This window comes from Canis lupus, chromosome 12 (assembly GCF_048164855.1).
Source record: "Canis lupus baileyi chromosome 12, mCanLup2.hap1, whole genome shotgun sequence".
In the NCBI taxonomy this organism is placed as follows: domain Eukaryota; kingdom Metazoa; phylum Chordata; class Mammalia; order Carnivora; family Canidae; genus Canis; species Canis lupus.
In genome coordinates, this window is record NC_132849.1 from 64,177,134 (window position 1) to 64,195,989 (window position 18,856).

Genomic DNA, 18,856 nt, shown 5'->3' on the forward strand with positions numbered 1-18,856 from the left:
TGACCAGCAGGACCATGTGAAGCACCTTGCAGTTCCAAATCCTGGGCCCCTGGGGCCTCCGCCTCCGAGGTCGGTCCCCCGGGCTGCTGTCCACACCGGGACGGAGTCCTCCCCCTGGGCTGCCCTCCACACAGGGGTAGAGGTCCCCCCTGGGCTGCTGTCCACACCCGGACAGAGTCCTCACCCCGGGCTGCCCTCCACACAGGGACAGAGGCCCCCCCCCAGGGCTCCAGCCCCTCCTCGGCCGCACAGAAAGCCCCCCCCTCCTGGTTCTGCGAGGGCTGCCCGTGCTCCGAGCCACTTATGAAGTGAACGCTCCCCGAGGCGAGCGTGGTTTGCGTCGGGGACGGGGACGGGGACACTTGTTAAATCAACCCAGACTGACTTCTAATAAATGAAAAGAAGGGGGTGCGGTGCAGGCAGAGGGGAGGAGGATGGGGGTGGGTGTACCCCAGCATCCGCCGGCCCAGGATCCGCGGCAGGTGGCGGGTGGCGCCGCCCGGGTCCATCCACGGGGTCGGGGACGGGCGACACAGGCACCTGGCGGCCGAGGGCCAGGACAGCCCACACAGGGTGGGAGTGGGGGGCTCAGCAATCTTTGAAAGATAAGAGGGGTTCGCTTATCAAAGGCTCTGGACCGACCCTCCCGGGCTTGAACCCACCGGGGGGCCCCGGAAACCCCGACTTACAGGGACGGTGGGAAAGCTCATTTTCTTACACTGGGACGAAGAAGGAAGCAGTGACACACGGGCCCGGGGCACGGGGGGCGGCCCCCTGACTGCGCCGGGGGCTCCGGGGCGCGCTTGCCAGGACGTCGGCAGCCTCGCCTGCTGGGTTATCTCCTTGATTTTAATGCACTTTGGTTATTTTTCCAAATCAGTCTCAGGGTTTACATTTGTATTTCCTTTTTTATTTTTACTTAGCATCGTTACATGAGCCTTTTCAAAAGAGGTCATTAAAGATTTTTATTTTGATGTTCACGGCTGCCTTCCGGCCGGTGGTCGTCTTGTAACGGATGCAGCTCTACTCTAAATGCTGGAAATTAGTTTTTTGAGACTTTTCTGTGATATAAATAATGTGTGATAAGTATCTTTGCACGTGGCTTCTTACGACTCCGGTTCCTTCTCTGCTGTGCGTTGTCATCACGAGACACATAGAGTTGACGGCCAGGAAAAGGGGACCTTAAGTTTCTTTCCAGCAACAGGAATCTGCGGACGCTCCCACCAAATAGAAGGACGCCCTTGTCATCCCCTCGCGGATACCAGGGGATGTGATTGTTTCTAAAATGCTTCCTTCTTGTTGGAGAAAGAATTTTATCATCTGTAAAAGGATCAATGTTCTGCATTTTCATTTAAAATTTAAATTTTCGGGACGCCCGGGTGGCTCAGCTGTTTAGTGCCTGCCTTCCACCCAGGGCGTGACCCAGGGTCCCAGGATCGAGTCCCACGTCGGGCTCCCTGCATGAAGCCTGCTTCTCCCTCTGCCTGTGTCTCTGCCTCTCTCTGTGTCTCTAGTGAACAGATAAAATCTTTAAAAAAATAAAATAAAATTTAAATTTTCAACAATGCTTATTCCATAAAATTCTGGAAGATGGCATGGTTAGCAATGCAAGCCTCGCCTTGCTCTCCCCAGACAATGGTCTTCCTCAGCATTTGGACGAGCTGCCACCCCCGCCGCAGCCTGCCACCTGCCCAGCCTTGGATTGCAAGCATGGGGAGCAGGCGAGGAGCCAAGTGGCCAGGCGGCAGGGCCTCAAGCACAGGGTGTCTGTGCAGGGACAGCACACGGGAGAGTGCAAAGTCACCTTGCGCTCCCTCCACCTCGTCGCAGGTCCCCGGGCACACCTGCCGGCAGCCTGGGTTCCCCTCAGCCCGGCCTCCGCGTCCTTGTCTGCCCCCCGGGAAACAGCACGGCGCCCCGCTCACCCCGGTGTTCCCCCCGGCGGCCGGGAGCTCCAGGCCTGCATCGGTGCTGCTTCGCTTTAATTTTGAATCGGTGAGGACGCCCAGGTGTGAGCCCCTTGCACCTTGACCTGTCGCGCTCCTTCATGAATTAACTTCAGGAGAACAGAGTCCTCTGTCAGTGGCTGGATGGCACGAGACGGCCAGGCAAGCCTCCTGGGTCGTCCTCCCAGTGTCTTACGGGGAGGGGACGAGCAGGGCGTGGGCCTGGGCCGCCCGCTGCCCGCATCTCCGCGAGTCGTCCTGCCAGCGATCTACCCGCCGAGCCCTCCGAGCTGCCGGGCAACCCCGTTCACAGCGATCCTGTTACTCCCCGCATTCGGGTAAATTCTGGTCAAACCTAACCCGTCAAAACCTTAAGAGCTGATCGTCTGCACGTGAGGCGGATCCTGAGGCTGCTCCTCCCTCCTGCCGCTCGCTACCAGCTTTGGGATGCCCCCCTCGCGTCTGCACAGACAGGGCTCCTGGGACGGCCCCCGCGTCTGCATAGACAGGGCTCCTTGGGACGCCCCCCTGTGTCTGCATAGACAGGGCTCCTTGGGACGCCCTCTGTGTCTGCATAGACAGGGCTCCCGGGACACTTCCCATGTCTGCATAGACAGGGCTCCTGGGGATGCCCCCCGCGTCTGCATAGACAGGACTCCTTGGGACGCCCCCACCTATGCACAGACAGGGCTCCCCGGGATGCCCCCCATGTCTGCATAGACAGGGCTCCCGGGGATGCCCCCCACATCTGCACAGACAGAGCTCCCAGAGACGCCCCCCGAGTCTGCATAGACAGGGCTCCTTGGGACGCCCCCAACTATGCACAGACAGGGCTCCCCGGGATGCCCCCCATGTCTGCATAGACAGGGCTCCCGGGGATGCCCCCCACATCTGCATAGACAGAGCTCCCAGAGACGCCCCCCAAGTCTGCATAGACAGGGATCTTGGGCCCAGCAGGCCGGTTACTTCATTCTCCCGGAAGCCAATGGCATGTGAGCTCCCCCGTCGTTCCCATTATGGTTACTGGGAGAGGCCGTAAGCTGGCAGCGTTCTGCACACGGCAGCCATCTGAGGGCGACCCTGCATGCCCCAGCCCGGCCGCCTCCACGGCCTCGGACCCCTGAGCGCAGGGACCTGCTCGGGCACCTGCGCCCAGCCTCACTGAGCCTTTCACGCAGCGCGGCACCCGCTCCCGGGGAGCTGAGGGCTGAGTGGGCCTCACAGGCTGTGGCCCCAGGACCCCAGGGACCCCGTGGCTCAGTCCCCATCCCTGACACCCTGAGACTTATCATCAGCGCAGATTCCTTAACACCAGCTGTTTTTTTAAATCTTTATATAGCTTAAAAATGTGTCACAAAACAGAATAGAGCTAGTTAATTCCGTTTCTTAAATTATACAAATTATATCTTTTTTTTCCCCTGAAAACAAGAAATAATGGAGAGTGCTTCAAGAACATCTTCGTAGCTTACCTTTTTCCAATGCTAGAGTTCTGGCTTTGAACATCATCTAAAACTGTCTTGTTTAGGTTTTAAAATGATCAGAATTCCGGGAGCAATAGGCTTAGGCTCCACGCCCCGCCCGCCCGGCCGCCCTCTGCCTCAGGGCCTTTGCAGGCTCATGGGACGCGTCCCGCGCGGCTCCATGGCCCCGAGAACCCAGCCCAGCAGCGACGGAGGGAGACGGCAGGCGGCGGTTCTGCAAGCCCTGCTGGGGCGGCTGCCCTTGGCGACGGCCCGAGACGCCCGGGCGAGACCGAGGCAGCGAAAGCCACCCCGGGAGCGGGGCCCCGCAGGAGCGAGCGGACGGAGGGCGGATCTGCAGGCCGCGAGGAGACCCCGCCAGTTACTCGTTTCCGCGGTCACAGGGCTTGTGGGCGCCGTCGAGAGGCAGGTGGACGAGCGCACGGCCCTGCCGCCAGCCCAGGAGGTGCACAGCTAACAGAGTGCTCACGGGCTCCCGTCCGCTCCTGCAGCTCCTGCCTGTGCACGCAATCTCCTTCCCGCGAGGCCTGCCCTCTGCGCCCCAAAGTGGACGCAGCCTCGCCCTGTCCGCCTCCTGTGCCGCCCCTCACGGCGCTGGCTCACAGGGGCTCTCACGAAACACCCACCCGATGGCAAGGCTGCCTACCAAGCGGAAGGGCTCAGAATGGGGAAATGATTGGGAAACAGAACACTCCATGAACAGACGGGGTTCTGCCTCAGTTTCCCATCCACGGCGAGAGGCTGCCCTTCTCACTGGAGGAGGCTCCTGGGCTGCCGTCCTGGTACTTGTTGGCTCGGCACCGTGTGTCAGGAACGCCAAGGGACCAACAGCCTCTCTGCAAAAACACGTGTGACACGACATCCCAAGTGCCGTCGAGGAGCGAGGCTGATGGACGGGAGGGCAGAGGAGGAACAAGGCCACGGCCCTGGGCTGTGTCCTCGCAAAGGGAGCCTCCCGCCAGCCATGGAGGGATGCAGGGTGGGACGCGGGACAGGCCTGGCACCTGGGAAGCCTCTGGCGCATTCCTCAGCCAGCCGGGGGCTGTGGAGCCCCTGCAAGCAGACGGCTGTGTGCTAAGCGCTGAGCCGCCCATGGTGACCGACTGGTCCCTGGCCGCCGGGATGCCGGGTCCTTCCAGCGCCCGAGTGCAGACTCGGACCACAGGAGAAGCAGGGGCCGCGGAGAGGGCTGCGCGGGTGGGGGTCGCCTGCAAGGGGGGCAGTGGGGCAGGTGGGCAGGGAGCCGGGACGGACAGGACAGCAAGCTCGCCGTCGGGATGGTGGCAGCCCCCGGGGCTGGGCCAGGGTGCAGGGGGGCAGCCGGTGAGGGTGAGGCCGCACCCAGCGGCTCTCAGATGCGCAGCCCAGGAGCAGCTCGGGATGCAGACGAGGCGCCAGGCCAGGGTGCGAGTCTGCGCCTCACCCAGCATCTCAAACTGCCCATGGAACCGGGTGACTCTGGACGTGCCTGCAGCCGTGTCGCCCTCCGTGTCGCCCTCCAGCCGTGTCGCCCTCCTCCACCCTAGAAGGTCCTCTGGCGCTCCCGTGACCACGGACGTGGGGGCTCAGGGAGGTCGCAGGCCTTGCTCAGGCCCCAGGGAGGGAATCCAAGCGCCAGCCCTCGGCCCCCTCACCCCGCGTCCTTCTGCTGCGGTCTGTGCCCCCGGTTCGACGTCACCCGACGGCCTCCTTGCTCTTCCGCTCTGTGGTGCACAGGGAACCCGGACGCAGCCCAGGACGGTGAGATGCTTACGAGCATCCCTCCTGCGTGAGCAGAAGCGGAGATGCCACGGCGGCCTCGGGCCCGTGCAGCCCCCTGGCCGCGGGAGCAGAGCTGGTGCCCCGCAGCCCGTCACCGGCCCGGCTGCCCCTGCAAGCTCAGCAGCTCTGACCTACAGTTAGATACGGGAGGTCACAGCCTCCGCTTGGGGCCCTCTTTCCCGTTTCTAACACTGAATGGTTTCCGTGGCCATTCAGTGGACCCTCCAGGAGAAGGAAGCGAGTGGATTGCTGGCGGGGTTCCTGCTCCCCCCGGGGCCCCTCGGCTCCCCCACACGCAGCCGCCACCCTCCCTGCTGGCTGCCCCGGCCCCTGCCCCCCGGGTCGCCCCTAGTGCCGCGCAGACCCGCGTGGGACCAGCCAGAGAATTCCCGCCAGCCCGCACGGCACACGGCACACCTGCTTATCTGTTGGTGGCTTGCGTTTCCTTATCACGTTGTTGCCACCGGACGACGAGGAACAGTAAAGCCCTCGTTGTTCTCAGCCCTGCAGTGAGAAGTCATTTTTGTAACAGGGTCGTCTTAGGAGAAACAGAATTACTCTGGGCGCCCGTCTGCATGTGGTCCTGGGGTCTGAGCCGGAGTGCAGGGGGCCCGTCCTTGGGGAGTCTGGGCACCCGTCTGCACGGTGACCGCCCTGCTCCAGACCCTGCTCCGGGCAGCCAGGACCGTGGGCGCCAGCCCCCTCCTCTCCGTCCAGAGCCAGCCTCCACATGGCCTGGCCTTGACCTGGGGGGGCGGGACGTGGGCTGCGGCTGGTCCCGGCCACGTCGTCTGCGTGTGGCCCCAGGAAGCCCACGTGCACAGGATGTTGAAGCAGCTGCTCTGAGCGGCCGATGGGATCCAGCCTCCTTGTTTGGGGTTCTGGTTGTTTTTCTGGCAACGAGATGAAATGACTCTCCTGACCTGCCATCTCCCAAACGCCGAGGAATTAGCCTTCCTCACGCAGGCCCGTGCTAGGCACCCTGGCCCTTCCCCATTTCTTTTTCAATTTCTGAGGCTGTTATTTCAGCAGAACCCATGAGGAACCCCATTGCACTGGGATCCGTTCCAGGAAACATGGTAGGATCCCAGCACAAGGGGGCCTGAGCAGGGGGCAGGTCCGCCGAGCCTCCCCCGCCCGCCCCCACCCCGTGGACGTCTCGCCAGGGACAGGAAGTCCCCAATGCCGCCCCTCGGTGCTGCCAGGGCCCCCGAGACACGGGCCTGTGGTCCGTCTGTATGGCAGACGACACCTCTGAGGGCGCCGAGGGTCTGATTCACGCCGTCCTTCTGCGGACCAGACCCCCGAGACCCTGAGTTCTGGAGCGCCCCCCACATGGGCCTACGGCACACCAAGAGGCTCCCCGAGCTCCCCGAGCTCCCCGTCGCACAGCCGCGGTCACTCCCGAGCGCATGTCTGAGACCCTTGGTGTTGGCACGACTGGCCTTTTTCTGCACCCGTGGTTGGGGGGGGGAGTTTGGGGGAAAGTCGACAGGGACACATTCCCGTGTACTGAGTGTACAGATCCAGAGACAGATGCAGGTGCCTGGTGGCAGCCCCACTGACGGGGCGAGTCCCGTGGCCGCACCCGCGTCGTTCCGCGCGCCGTGGCTCCTCTTCCCTGGGGCCCCCTGCAGGTTTTCCACACGGTGGGAAAGAAGCACCACTGCATTTCGTTAAAAAAGACAGAAGCTCTACATCTCAGATGTTAGCCTAGCGCAGTGAACTCAGCGGGTGTGCTGACCGTTTGAAGAAGCCTGTCCCCTTTCCCCGGGCGGAGTGCTGGCGGCCACCCAGAAGCCTCAGCGCCGCGTTGCCACTGCGTGGGGGACCCGTGGGGGACCCGTGGGGAGGGTCAGAGCCTCTCCACCAACATCCCGTCTCCGGCTGCAAAAGGGCCACGCGCTCATTAAGACAAACCGAAGTAGATGAAGTGCACCGAGGGCCTCCCGCGTGCCAGGTGCGCCCTGGGCGACAGTCCTGGAGCAGCTGCCAAGCAGCGCGGGGAGTGCTGAGGACCTGCGTCCAGGAGGCTGGTTAGGGACAGGGCTGGTCACACGTGCACACGCACGCCCACCCCGGGACCTCACACCACCACATGTGCCACGTCCCTTCTGACTGGGAATTCTACGAGGCCACAGCCACCACCACGGCCACAGTGGGCACACGCACGTCCCCGAGGGTCCTGCTGGAGACCGAGGGGGCCAAGATGCGCCTCACCAGATCCAGGAGAGATCCTGCTAGGAGGAGCGCAGAGGATTTCCCAGTTTGTCCCCAAAGCCCCTTCCCTGCGAGATCCCACTCCACTCGTTCTAAACAAACAGGGCAACCTCTGAGGCTTTCCACCAGACTGTGTGAAGGCCAGGCCCCCGTTGAGCGCCAGCGGAGCCTGCCGCAGGGACGTCTGACACGTCTCGTCGTCTGGGCGTAGGGACAGGAGCAGGCCATGCCAGGGATGCCCAAGGCCCGAGCCTCGAGGCCCGGACGCACACCCTGGCCACGGCTGTGCATACAGGGAAGAGCGAGAGGGCGGTGGGCACCACGAAGCCTGCCATGTGCTTCCTGAGGACCCGTGTCTCTGACGGACGGTCGAAAGTAAGCAACGAGGAAACACAGCCGGTCCAGCTGAGATATTCCCCGAACACGGGGAGGGAAGCCCCAGAGGCAGATGGATTCGGTCCTGAGGTCACGGTTCCACAGAATAACTCGGGCACCACAGCGTGTAGCTCACCATCGCCACAGAGATTACAGTCAGGGCTTCGTTACGAAGAAAACATCTTTAATCCTCTTCATAATGACCAGATTTTAAGGCTCATTATTTGTAGCCTGATGCCCATTAAGCCGTGGAGCAGCTTTGAAAATCTACGCGGAGCGGGAGCTTATATATTTCACTTGCAGCAGCTTATTAGAAAATGCATATTTAAGAAGCTTCACGATTTCCACCCAAGGCATATTTTGCCTGGAGTGAGTGTGTGCGTGTGCGCGTGTCTGTACGACGTGGCGTATCCATCATCCGTACGAGCTTCGGGTGTGCTAACGCGTCAGCTCCATCCCCACCCTAAACCGATAAACATCTCCATCCTTTCACCACCGGAATTTTAAATGCGGTGCCATCGAGTCATTTCCCCCCAGCCATACACAGACGAGGTACCGCGTCCTCGAGCACCTGCTGGAGAATAACCCAGCACGTATTTGAGGAAGAGTGGGAAATCTGTAGCTTCGTGTTTGGTTTATTTTTCCAGTTATATTTTTTTCACATTTTTTATTTTTATTTATTTATTTATTTTTATTGCAGTTCGATTTAAACGCCCCCACCCCCGGGGCCCGTCACCCCGTCACCCTGTCCGCCTGCCCACCTCCCCTTCCACTACCCCTTGTTCGTTTCCCAGAGCTAGGAGCTTTGTGTTTTTCATATTTTCGTGTATGTCCGCCCCCGGCACAAACACGTGTCCTGCTTCTCTGCCCTGGCTGCCCGTCCTCGTCACTACACGTCAGGGAAGCTGTGCCAGCGTCGCTCCAGCGGGAAGCACGGCCGGGGCGCTGAGTGTGAGCACGGGACCGAGTACCTGTGCTGGTATCCACTGGGTGCCACTGGCCGGCCGTGGTGTCACGGTCGCTGCCTCGGGCACCACATTTCTCCATCTGGATTGAGCGCAGCCCAGGGGGTCGCTGTCGCTGGTGCGAAACGTGACCCAGTGCCCCGGAGACCGAGAGCACTGGTGCCAACGCGTAAATGTTCAGAAAGACAAGGTCGTCAGCGCGTGGCCAGCGGTGGCGTTGGCTTCCGCGGCTCTCTGGCGGCGCCCGGTCCTCTGGCTAAGGTGGACGGAGGCGCGGGCGGCCGGGCGGGCATGCAGGGTTGCAGGGCGTGGACGGGCTCCCGGCACAGGTGCTCTCTCTCTGGCTGCCGTTCGCCTCCACCTGCCCTGTGCCTGAAGCAAGAGGCGCTTGCTTAGCAGACAGGACATCTGACCTGATGCTGACCAATGTGCCGAGCCCGCGCACGCCGCTGAATCTCTCTGGCACCAGTGTCTTCGTTTTCTGGGTGAAAAGACAGATTCAGTGATTCCTAAGGCTCCTACCTCCCCCAGCTGTCGCTGCTCTGAGGGGGTTGTCATAGTCACCGGCGTCTCCTGGCACACGGGACACGGGCTCGTGATGGACCGGCCTCCTCGGGGAACCTTCTTAACCACTTCAGACTTCTCACTAAAATAGAAAGAGTCTCTGTGTTTTTTATATAGCAGTTTCATTTTTCGATCTTACGGCCAAGAGGTAGCTTGGTTCCCGGGATAATTTTATCCTGACGTTCTCAACATCCTGGCAAGGATGGTAAGTGTTGTTTTGTGCAGGGAGAGGAGACAGCACACGATCCGATCCGTTGAAGGCCAGGCGCTGGTGGGACCGAGTCTAAAGACTGGAGGGCGCGCGCCAGGTGTGTCAAGGATACGGATCGCGAGCAGAGGTATCGACGGCCCACTCCGCCACCCCGCGCGGGGAGGGCTTCGGACCATCGGCTCGGAGGCGCAGTCCCTAAGCCAAGGAATTGAGATGAGAATCCTCAAGTCGAATCGAGATGAGAAGAGAAACGCATGAGCAGAAGTCAAGAACACGGTGAGGTGGTTCACCGCGTTAGGCTGAGTAACGGTGCGGAGTTCTTGCGGGGAGAGGATCCTGATTCTGCGCCGGTCGGGAGTGACGTTCTAGACAAGGTGGAACTTGCGACGGAACCTGCCGTGGGTCAGCGGAGAGGAGGGCGTGGGAGGGCGTGGGGCTAGGGGGAGGCCGGGAGCCAGCTGCAGGGGATGCTGCAGGCTCTGAGATCCTACACCAGGATGGAGCCGCATTTTTCAAATTCCTTAAGATGACAGAAGACCCAGTCCACCCTCCAGGAGGAGTTGAACCCACTTAGCAGCTCGTGCTGCCTTGGGGAACTCACCAAAGTGGTTGCTGAGGGTCTGGCTCCCAAAGGCAAAGGGACACGGGGAAGGATAAAGGGGGAGGAGGGACAGCAGGGGAATTTTGGAAGCAGCGGAGTCGAGCATCTAGTACTGTGCACCCCAACCAAGTCGCATCATGGGTGGCCCCGGAGAGACCTGAGCTCTAGAGCCCCGGGAGCTTGAGAATTGGTGGCACCCGGCGCCTCCGATGGTGGATCTGACAGCCGGGAAAGTGGCTCCACGTGTGCGTCGGGGCGGATCCCGGGCCCGATGAGCCAACCTCTGTCCCCCAGGGTGACTTGTTCTCTGGAGAGAATGAAGCCCAGGGTTCTCGCTGGGCCCTGGAGGTGGAGGGCAGACGGGAGGGCTGGGTGGGCATCCGGGCCCTGAATGCCCAGACCCCAGATTCCAGGGGGATACCAGCACTTACTGCTGGACGAGCTGGCTGAGTGGAGCAGCTGGATGAGTCTGTGCCTGAGGCCCACGGTCACCACAGCCCGGCCCTGTGTGCGCGGTGGGGTGAGGGGGTTTGGTGCTCAGAGATAGGGCGCGGGGAAGGGCCTCCAAACAGCTGCAGAGGACAGCATGGAGAAAGCAGGACTATGTGAAAAGAAGGAAATCCTCCCCCCAAAATGTAATAGTCTCAAAGAAATAGGAGGACGGTTACTTAGAAAACAATGAGGACGTCAAAAGAAATTTAGAAAAACGAAAAATAGCAAGAAATAAAAACTCAAGAGAAGGCTTGAAGGTAACATCAAAGGAGCCTCACAGTAAGGGGACAAAGCTCTGGGGGGAAACAGCAAAGGGAAGACCTGACAAGGTGCAGCTCCAGGAACGCAACGTCCCAAGCCCGACACGTCCGGGGCCAGGGCAACATAAGCAGAAAACTGCGCTAGAAGCAAATACTGAGTTTCCCTGCATGGCTCCAGATGGGCACAGCTCCCCGGCGCCCGGCCAGGAGGCGAAAACCGGGCCGCAGCCAGAGGGACCCGGCTCCTGACAAAGCATGGACTTGGGGGCCCATCGCCAGGAACGAGAACACGAGGAAGGAGGCGGCACAGGGACCAGCCAGCGCGGTCCTCCAGGCAGCCCTCCGTGACGGGCAGGGCGCGCGGGGACGCCCTCACACACACGGGTCCCCATGCCCCCCCCCCCCCCGTGCCCTCCTCTGTGATCCGCTGGTGGAGGTGCCGCACGCATAGGAGAGGCCAGGGGACAGCGGGCTGGAGCCGAGACGTGGGCCTGGCTCCCAGGCAGGGCCGGCAGGGTCCCCGGGGGGACGGGGGCCTCGGGGACGGGCGCATGGAGCAGTGAGGTGAGGCCAGTGGAAGCCCCTTCAGGGACCCTCGGGGGCGCTAGTGGGGTCCCGATGGAGGAGCCTGTTTGGGGCTGCGTGGCCCGACCTCCCCACAGCAGCCCGTCCGTCCGCCCGTCCTGCCTCCCGCCCCCATCGGGCTGCTCTGCGCTCGTGTCCCAGGAGCCTAAGCACTGTGTGCGCTGCGCCTCGTGAAACGTGTTCTTAGCCAGCGGGCGCAGGGCCACCCGGTCCACTCATTCAGAAGTATTTCATCTCCGCTTACATAGGATAGACGCCGAAGAAACGGGCGTGTTACCGTCTTAACGGGTCCTGACAGTGGCCCGATGAGGAAGAGGGACCGGGAAGGCAAGACACGGGGACACGGGAGGTTCAAGCGCTCTGTTCAACGTGACTCAGTCGTGTGGCTTTCGGCAAGAACTCGGGGCCCCGTCCTTAGAAGGGGAACTATCATCGTTTCTACGCCAGAGAGCGGCTGTGAGGGCGTAGGACTGACGCCGGGGACGACGGCAGACACAGCAGCAGGGTGCTCGGTGAGTCGTGCTGTCCTCGTCCAGAATCACATCCAAATACTACCTTTTTTCTTTTTTTCTTAAAGATTTTATTTATTTATTCATGAGAGATGCAGAGAGAGAGGCAGAGGCACAAGCACAAGGGGAAGCAGGCTCCACGCAGGGAGCCCGACGCGGGACTCGATCCCAGGAGTCGAGCCCTGGTCACGCCCTGGGCCAAAGGCAGACGCTCAGCCCCTGAGCCACCCGGGGCCCCAAAATCATTCTTTTAAGCCCAGCACAGCGGAGGCTCTTCAGGCGACACAGAATAAGTATCACCTGTGCAAGGAGGGTTATACCCAGAGCACCCATGCACCCGGGAGCCCAGCTGGCCACCCTCCCGTAAGACAGCGTCGGAGGAGGAACACGCCAGCAAATCTGATTTCAGTTACTGAGGCCTCGTCCTCTGTTTACATTAAAGTTAGTTAAATAAGGGGCACCCGGGGGGCTCAGCAGTTGAGCATCTGCCTTCAGCTGAGGTCATGACCCCAGGGTCCCGGGATCGAGTCCCTCGTCGGGCTCCCTGCATGGAGCCTGCTTCTCCCTCTGCCTGGGTCTCTGCCTCTCTCTCTGGGTCTCTCGTGAACAAATAAATAAAATCTTAAAGAAAAAAAAAAGAAACTAGATAAATAAAAACCTCAAGTAAGAGACCATTAAAAATAAAACAGCAAGCAGCCTGGAGAGCATGAGAGACATGACATTTTCTCAGAGAAAGTTACCAATTTTCTAAAATGATAAAAAAGATGTGAGAGGAAAGACTCAAGATTGTTAAGTCCCGTGAACACCGGCAGGACCGTAAAAGCTGCAACAACTGAGAGGAGTTTTGGGGCATCCGGACGGCACAGTGACGCTCAGGGAACACGGGGGCCGTGCGGGAGATTCGACGCGGTTCTGCATTTGCAGCTTCGAGAAGCTCCCGCCAGGCCCCACGCAAGCTCCCGTCCCCGACAGTAACCGTATCGCGGGTGCTCTGAGGTTTCAACTGCATGAAACAAGCAGAAAACCCATTTGTCGTCGTCACCTTCAAGTGTCACATGTCCATAAAGGGTTGGGGGTGGGTGTGGACACGCAAGGCACGGAGCCTGTCAAGCCCCCGCCAATGAGGACCTGGCCTTTGGGGTTGCCTCCACGCCAGGGAGGCACCCGCGGGCACGCGGGGGGCGGGTGGGGGGGCTGAGCTCCGCGCCGGTACCCGCCCATCCCTGGGGACGGATCAGTCCCACTGTGCTCCAGGTTCACAGAACATGCTCCCGTGAGGGACTGCAGGAGGAGACCGAGCTGCCTTGAAGCCCGAGTCCTGGGACCCGAGCGACCTCCCCGAGCCCCTGTCCCCGCAGCACCGGCGTCCCGTCCAGCAGGGGCTCACCCCGCACGCGCCTGCTGCGCACCTGCGAGTCCCGGCCGGTGGCACACACCTGCCCGCTGAACGATGGTCCCGATGGACGTCACCAGACGCTTAAAATGTGACCAGCGCGACTGAGGAGTTGATTTTTAAATTGTCTTTAATCTTAATTAAATAGCCAGCCATGCCTCGCGGCTACCGGACAGGATACGACGGCCCTAAAACCTCACAAGGAAACGCAGGCTGCTTTTTCCAACTGGGGAAACCCGTAGTCACGCCAGGATGGGGTAAGTGCTGTCATTTTTAACAAAAGGGGACAACTATGGTTTGTTCATTCAGCAAACAGTCCTTGACCACCAGCCGTCCGCAAGGCCCCGCGGGCCACCGTGGGAAGCACGCAGCTGGCGGGAAGGACGACGTGGACCCCACACCGTCCGCTGAGCTCGGGTGCTCCCGCCACGTCTGTGTCCCCGCTTCCCGCTTCCCAGTTAGCCCTGGTCTTGCTGGAAGGACTGGCGTGTGCTGGTCGGCGTGAGCCCCGACGGCTCTGAGTGTGTCGCAGTCGGAAGCCCGTTCACTTTTACGGCACCTGCGTTGGCAACACGCGCCAGGTGAGGGGGGCGGCAGCCTTCCCTCCTCCCGGGCGGCTGGCCACCTCGGCGGCACACGCAAAACGTGCAGAATGTGGGCTCGCGGGATCCACGGCCCCCAAGCTCACATGGCAGGGTTGCCCCCAAGGCCACGCTCCGACCTGCCCTGAACCCCGGGTCTCACGGACCGGGAGGCGCCTGCGGGCCTGAGCCACCGCTGGAGCAGCTGCTGCCTGAGGCGCGGGTGAAAGCTCCGTCGCCGACACGTTCACAGGAGGCTCCAGGAGCTGGCGCCCGTGGACTGGAGCCCGCGGAGAAGGGGCCCACGGGACGTGTCTGCGGCAAGCGTGTCAGACGGTCGGCAGACATTAGCGGACACAGGAAACGACGGAGCACGCAGCGAGCGGTTAGCAGCAGGTGCCAGGAGCCCGAGGCCGGCAAGTGCCAACGGCCGGGAGTTTCATGGAAACAGTTTCCAAAATCATAAATAGAAGCAGCGGAGAGATGCTAGGAGCCTCACTTCGCTGGGAACAGCGAGGACCCCATTCAGGGATTTCTGATGCTTCTCAAAGTAGCCCAGCAAAGGGACTGGCAACCCATTCATCACACAGATGGGTAAACTGAGGCCCCGCCAGCATGCGGGAGCCCATCAGGGTGTTTGCAAAGCGGAGCCAGGAATGCAGGGCTCTGGATGTGCCGGTCCCTGGTCCCTCCACGTGGCCCACCCCCGCTCCTGTGCTGCCTCCTCCCGCCCGCCCATCTGGCCCAGGGATGCTTCCACTCCTCCCCCTTTGGGTCCCCCCCACACAGGGCTCTGGAGGACGGGGAGGGAGCCGGGGCGGGAGGGCAGTCGCTGCAACCAGAGGAGCAGGTGGGCAGTATCGAGGGCAGCCGCCCGCGCCTCGGAGGTCAGGCCCACCCCCACCTGCCAGGTCTTGGGCGCAGACCCCACGCGCGCAGGTGTCCCCTCAGCAGGCACCTGCCCTCCAAGTCCCCAGCGGCCTGTCGCTAACGGCAGCCTCTGTTCTAAGGAGCGTCTCTGTGCTCTTGCTCCGAGGTTCACGCCCTTCTCAGGTCTGAGCGACCGGGGGGCCGTCAGGAGACCTCGGGCAGCGAAGTGTGTGCAGGCGGGTGGGCGGGACGGGGATGAAGCCTGGAGCCCAGCCCTGGTGACGCGGAGCACTCTGAGCAGCATCACTGAAGAGCACCCTGTCGGCCACTTTGACATCACGTCCTCGCAACCTGGGTGACCCTGATGGTCCAAGGGAGGCCGGGTGCTCTGTTCCGGTGACCAGGGGACCTCGGCGCGGAGCAGGAGTCCTCGCTGGGCAGGTGGCCGCCGTCGTGACCTGGAACACGGTGGGCCGACCCTGCAAGGACAGGCGCCCTCACTGTGGCGAATCCTTCGTTGGGACAAACACAGACGGGACACAAGGGCCGTCTCCTGACCAGGGCCGTCCCCCGAGAAGCCTGGCTGGTGGGCAGCCAGTCCTCCAGCGTCTGAGGCCCCTGACTCAGTCTCCCTGGCGTGTGCAAGGAATTGCACGTAAGAAAGCTCAGTGGTTAAGGATTGAGCTTCAAAAGGCAGATGACCTGCCACCCGGGGTTTCAGAGTTGGTGGAGCCTCAGCAGTCAGCCAGCGCCCCTTGCTTTACGGACGAAGAAAGGGATCCGTGCACACGGAAGAGGGGAACGAGCAGGGTCGCACGCTGGGATGGGAACGAGGTCCCTCGACCCCGGGCCCCAGCACACGCCAGCATCCTCCGGGCCCCGGGTGAGTAGTGTCAGCGCTACGACAGCACGAGAGGCACCCAAGCAACCGGAGGAAATCATTTTCTAAGAGACGTAAAGTTACTGCCACTGCCTTTCATTCCCGGCGGGAACTGTCTGGGAAGTGTTGATCCAAGTGGCAAACTGCGCGGTAGTGAGTGTCCAGAACCACGCGGGGAGACAGGCCTGCTGGGTCGCCGGATCCCTGAGCGAGAACAAACCTGCGATGAGGATCGAAACGCAGGCACCACGTCCCCCCGAAGACCGAGTACGCGCCAGGTGCGGCACCAACCTCTGTACAGACCCCTTGCCTCCATCCCTAAAGCAGGTGTGCGACCCTTGCTCATGGGGGGGGGCTGAAGTGCGACATCCAGTGTCTGTCCCAGCCCCACAGCGTGGCGCCTGCCACAAGCACTTGGGACATGTCACCTTCCAGACAGCCCGTCCCTCGGCCACGGGTCTATCCGCGCCTCTTCCCACTGCTGTGGGGATGCGCCTGGGACCAGCAGGGGCTTGAGCGTCCGGCAGAGGCTCTGAGGACCCTCATCGGGCACTAGGGCGCCACGGTGACCGCCTCGCCCACCCTTTCCACCCACGCCCCTCCTGGCAGTGAGTCGCATCCCCAAGTCCCCAGGCTGGCGTGCCCCTCCTGACCTTGGCCGGTGCCTGCCACCTCCCTGCCAGCCACACCATCCCATACTCCAAACCCCCCGCGTTTGGTTTTGACGTCTGTTTTCTGCACTGATCACGCTCTTTCTTGTGTTCACATCTTTGCAGAACTGTGTTTGAATAGCTCCACACGTCCCCCTCGAAGTCTCCCCCAGCCTCAGCCTTGGCTCCCCGGGCCCGCTGACCCTCCCTCCTTTGCCTAATGTAGCGCCGTTGGCATGACTTCATCCTAGCATCGATCCCACGCCACGCATTCGTGAGGCGACACTTTCCCCTGTGTCCAGGACGTGCCCAGTATTTGGTGCACACGTCAACAGCACTGATCGGGTCCAACGCGGTCTCACTCGCCGGCTACGTCTGTGTCGATCCCCTCCGAGTCTGGCAGGGCCTGGGCTCCAGCCCCACGGAGCCTCCCAAAATACATACACGCTGGACGTGTCCATGTGAGACTGGGTAAACACGTCACATTTCAGGTCCAACACTAAGCTCATCAGAGTCCTACCGACGGCTCACTCGGTCACGGAGATCACACAACTCATGTTAGGACAAAGGGAGCCGTTGCCTCTGTGCCCCGGGTCTTTCCCCCTTGTTCCTCGCGGCACATCCGCAGGCTTTCCCGGAGGATGAGTCATTAGCAACGTCGCTTTGGAAAATGGTCCCCTCTGGGAGATTAAGGGGTGGGGTCCTGCTGTGACGGCCGTACCCACCCGTGGGTCGATTTCAGCAGGTTTTAGGAACGACTGCCGAGCACACTGACTTCGTTTTCTGTGGCGTTGAGATGGGCTTGACGATATTCCTCGTAAGGGCCAATTGTGCTCCGTCTCTCTAGACGGCAACGGGCATTTGCGGTTCATCTTCTTCTCATAGTTCGTTGCGTTGACAGGTGCCGTTTTGTCCGTGGAATGTAGAAATCCAAGTGCGTCCAAAGCTTTCTCACAGCACACACACGCTATGTTTCACGTAAATGGGTGCATGTTCCGCGCATGGACTAGGGCTTCTTGTACGACGTCCGTCTCACGTCATGCGTGTTTGGCAAGGTGTTTAAGAACGTGAATTTGTGTTGTCAGCTGCGTGGCTCGGAAGCAGTGCCTCCCAACCGTCCCCCTGAATTCCGTGGGACCCTCCGCGTTATTATCTGGTGGCCGTAACAGGGAGCTGGGAGGGGAGGCGAGGGTGGGGGTGCCCGGGTGGACGTGTGTGTACCTGTGTGGGTGGCGCTCCTGCTGAGCTTTAGCTCGCGTGACCAGGGCCCCTGGTGCTCTAACCTCCAAAGATAGTGACCCCGATCTTCTCTCTGTCTCTCTACACAGCGTCTATGGCTGCCCCTTGGCTAAAAAAAGAAAAACACAGGATAAGCAGCCCCAAGAACCTGCTCCCAAGCGGAAACCGTTTGCCGTGAAAGCGGACAGCTCCTCGGTGGATGAGTGCTACGAGAGCGAGGGGTCGGAGGACGTGGACGAGAAGGAGGAGGACGAGGAGGAGGAGTTCTCGGAGGACGAGGACGAGCACAGGGAGGAGGACGAGGAGGATGAGGAGGGGGACCGGGAGGAAGAGGAGGAGCTCGAGGAGGAGGAAGACGATGATGACGAGGATGGGGAGGACGTGGAGGACGAGGAGGAGGACGAGGAGGAGGAGGACGACGACGACGAGGAGGAGGAAGACAATGGTAATCTTTAAAATAGTAGCACGCGATACGTGGTGGCGGGGGCCCGAGTGCCCCCACGGAGGTCCCGGTGGGGCGATTCAGGGCACAGCCACGACCACGTGCTCACAGCGTGAGTGTACCTGGTCAGGGCTGGAACCAGTGTCCGTCCAGGTGTCCTTCACACTGGTCTGGAAACCATTCCTCTCTGTGTGCTGCCAGTCGGCAGATGCTGTGCGTCACTCGGGTCCGAGTGCTCGTCACTGACGTGGGTGCGGTGTTCGCTGTGCGCACATTGATCCAGAGCCTTACGGCAGCGCACCTACGAGGCTTTAGCATCCTGTGTTCCCGGAGGCTCTGCCCCTCACATACTGGTATCTGCCCAGGTGCCGGCGTGGGGATGGCTCGGCCTGCTGTCCTCCCAGGGCCGGGAGCTCGATGAGACCCCGGGGGCGCCAACGGGGGAGGCCGCGCTTGTCTGTCAGTGGCCAAGTTATACTTTTTGTCCCAGATTGGGGTGGAAGGAATATCGCTGAAACGAAACCGTTCCTCGACCCGTCATTGGCTTCGTGCCGGAGGATCGTGTTTCTGACCTGGGGTGTCCAGCGTTGCGAGGGGGCCAGGCGTACCACGGCATGGCGCGTGCGGTGGTGACCGTGCTTTGGGCGGATTTAGGATGGCTTTGCCTTTATATGGTTTCCTGTTAGCGTCAGGCTCATCACCATAAGTTGAAAGATAATCCTTTCCTAAAAGTCATCTCTGCTCTAGAAGAAGGTGGGGGTTTTCTGAAGAATCTAGATTTAGTCTTTATTGGCTTCGAGTTTGCCTCAGAGAAATGCCAAATGTGTCTGA

The 18,856-nt window shown here is 61.1% G+C and overlaps 1 protein-coding gene across 25 annotated transcripts in view; it reads left to right on the forward strand.

Moving 5' to 3' along the window:
- Positions 1-18,856, forward strand: part of MYT1L (myelin transcription factor 1 like) — a 403,856-nt gene that overhangs the window by 278,183 nt on the left and 106,817 nt on the right. For all 25 annotated transcript variants that reach the window (XM_072771259.1, XM_072771262.1, XM_072771272.1 and 22 more), the window contains one exon: positions 17,673-18,028. In XM_072771259.1, coding sequence (XP_072627360.1) covers positions 17,673-18,028 — 356 coding nt within the window. The remainder of the gene's footprint in view (positions 1-17,672; positions 18,029-18,856) is intronic.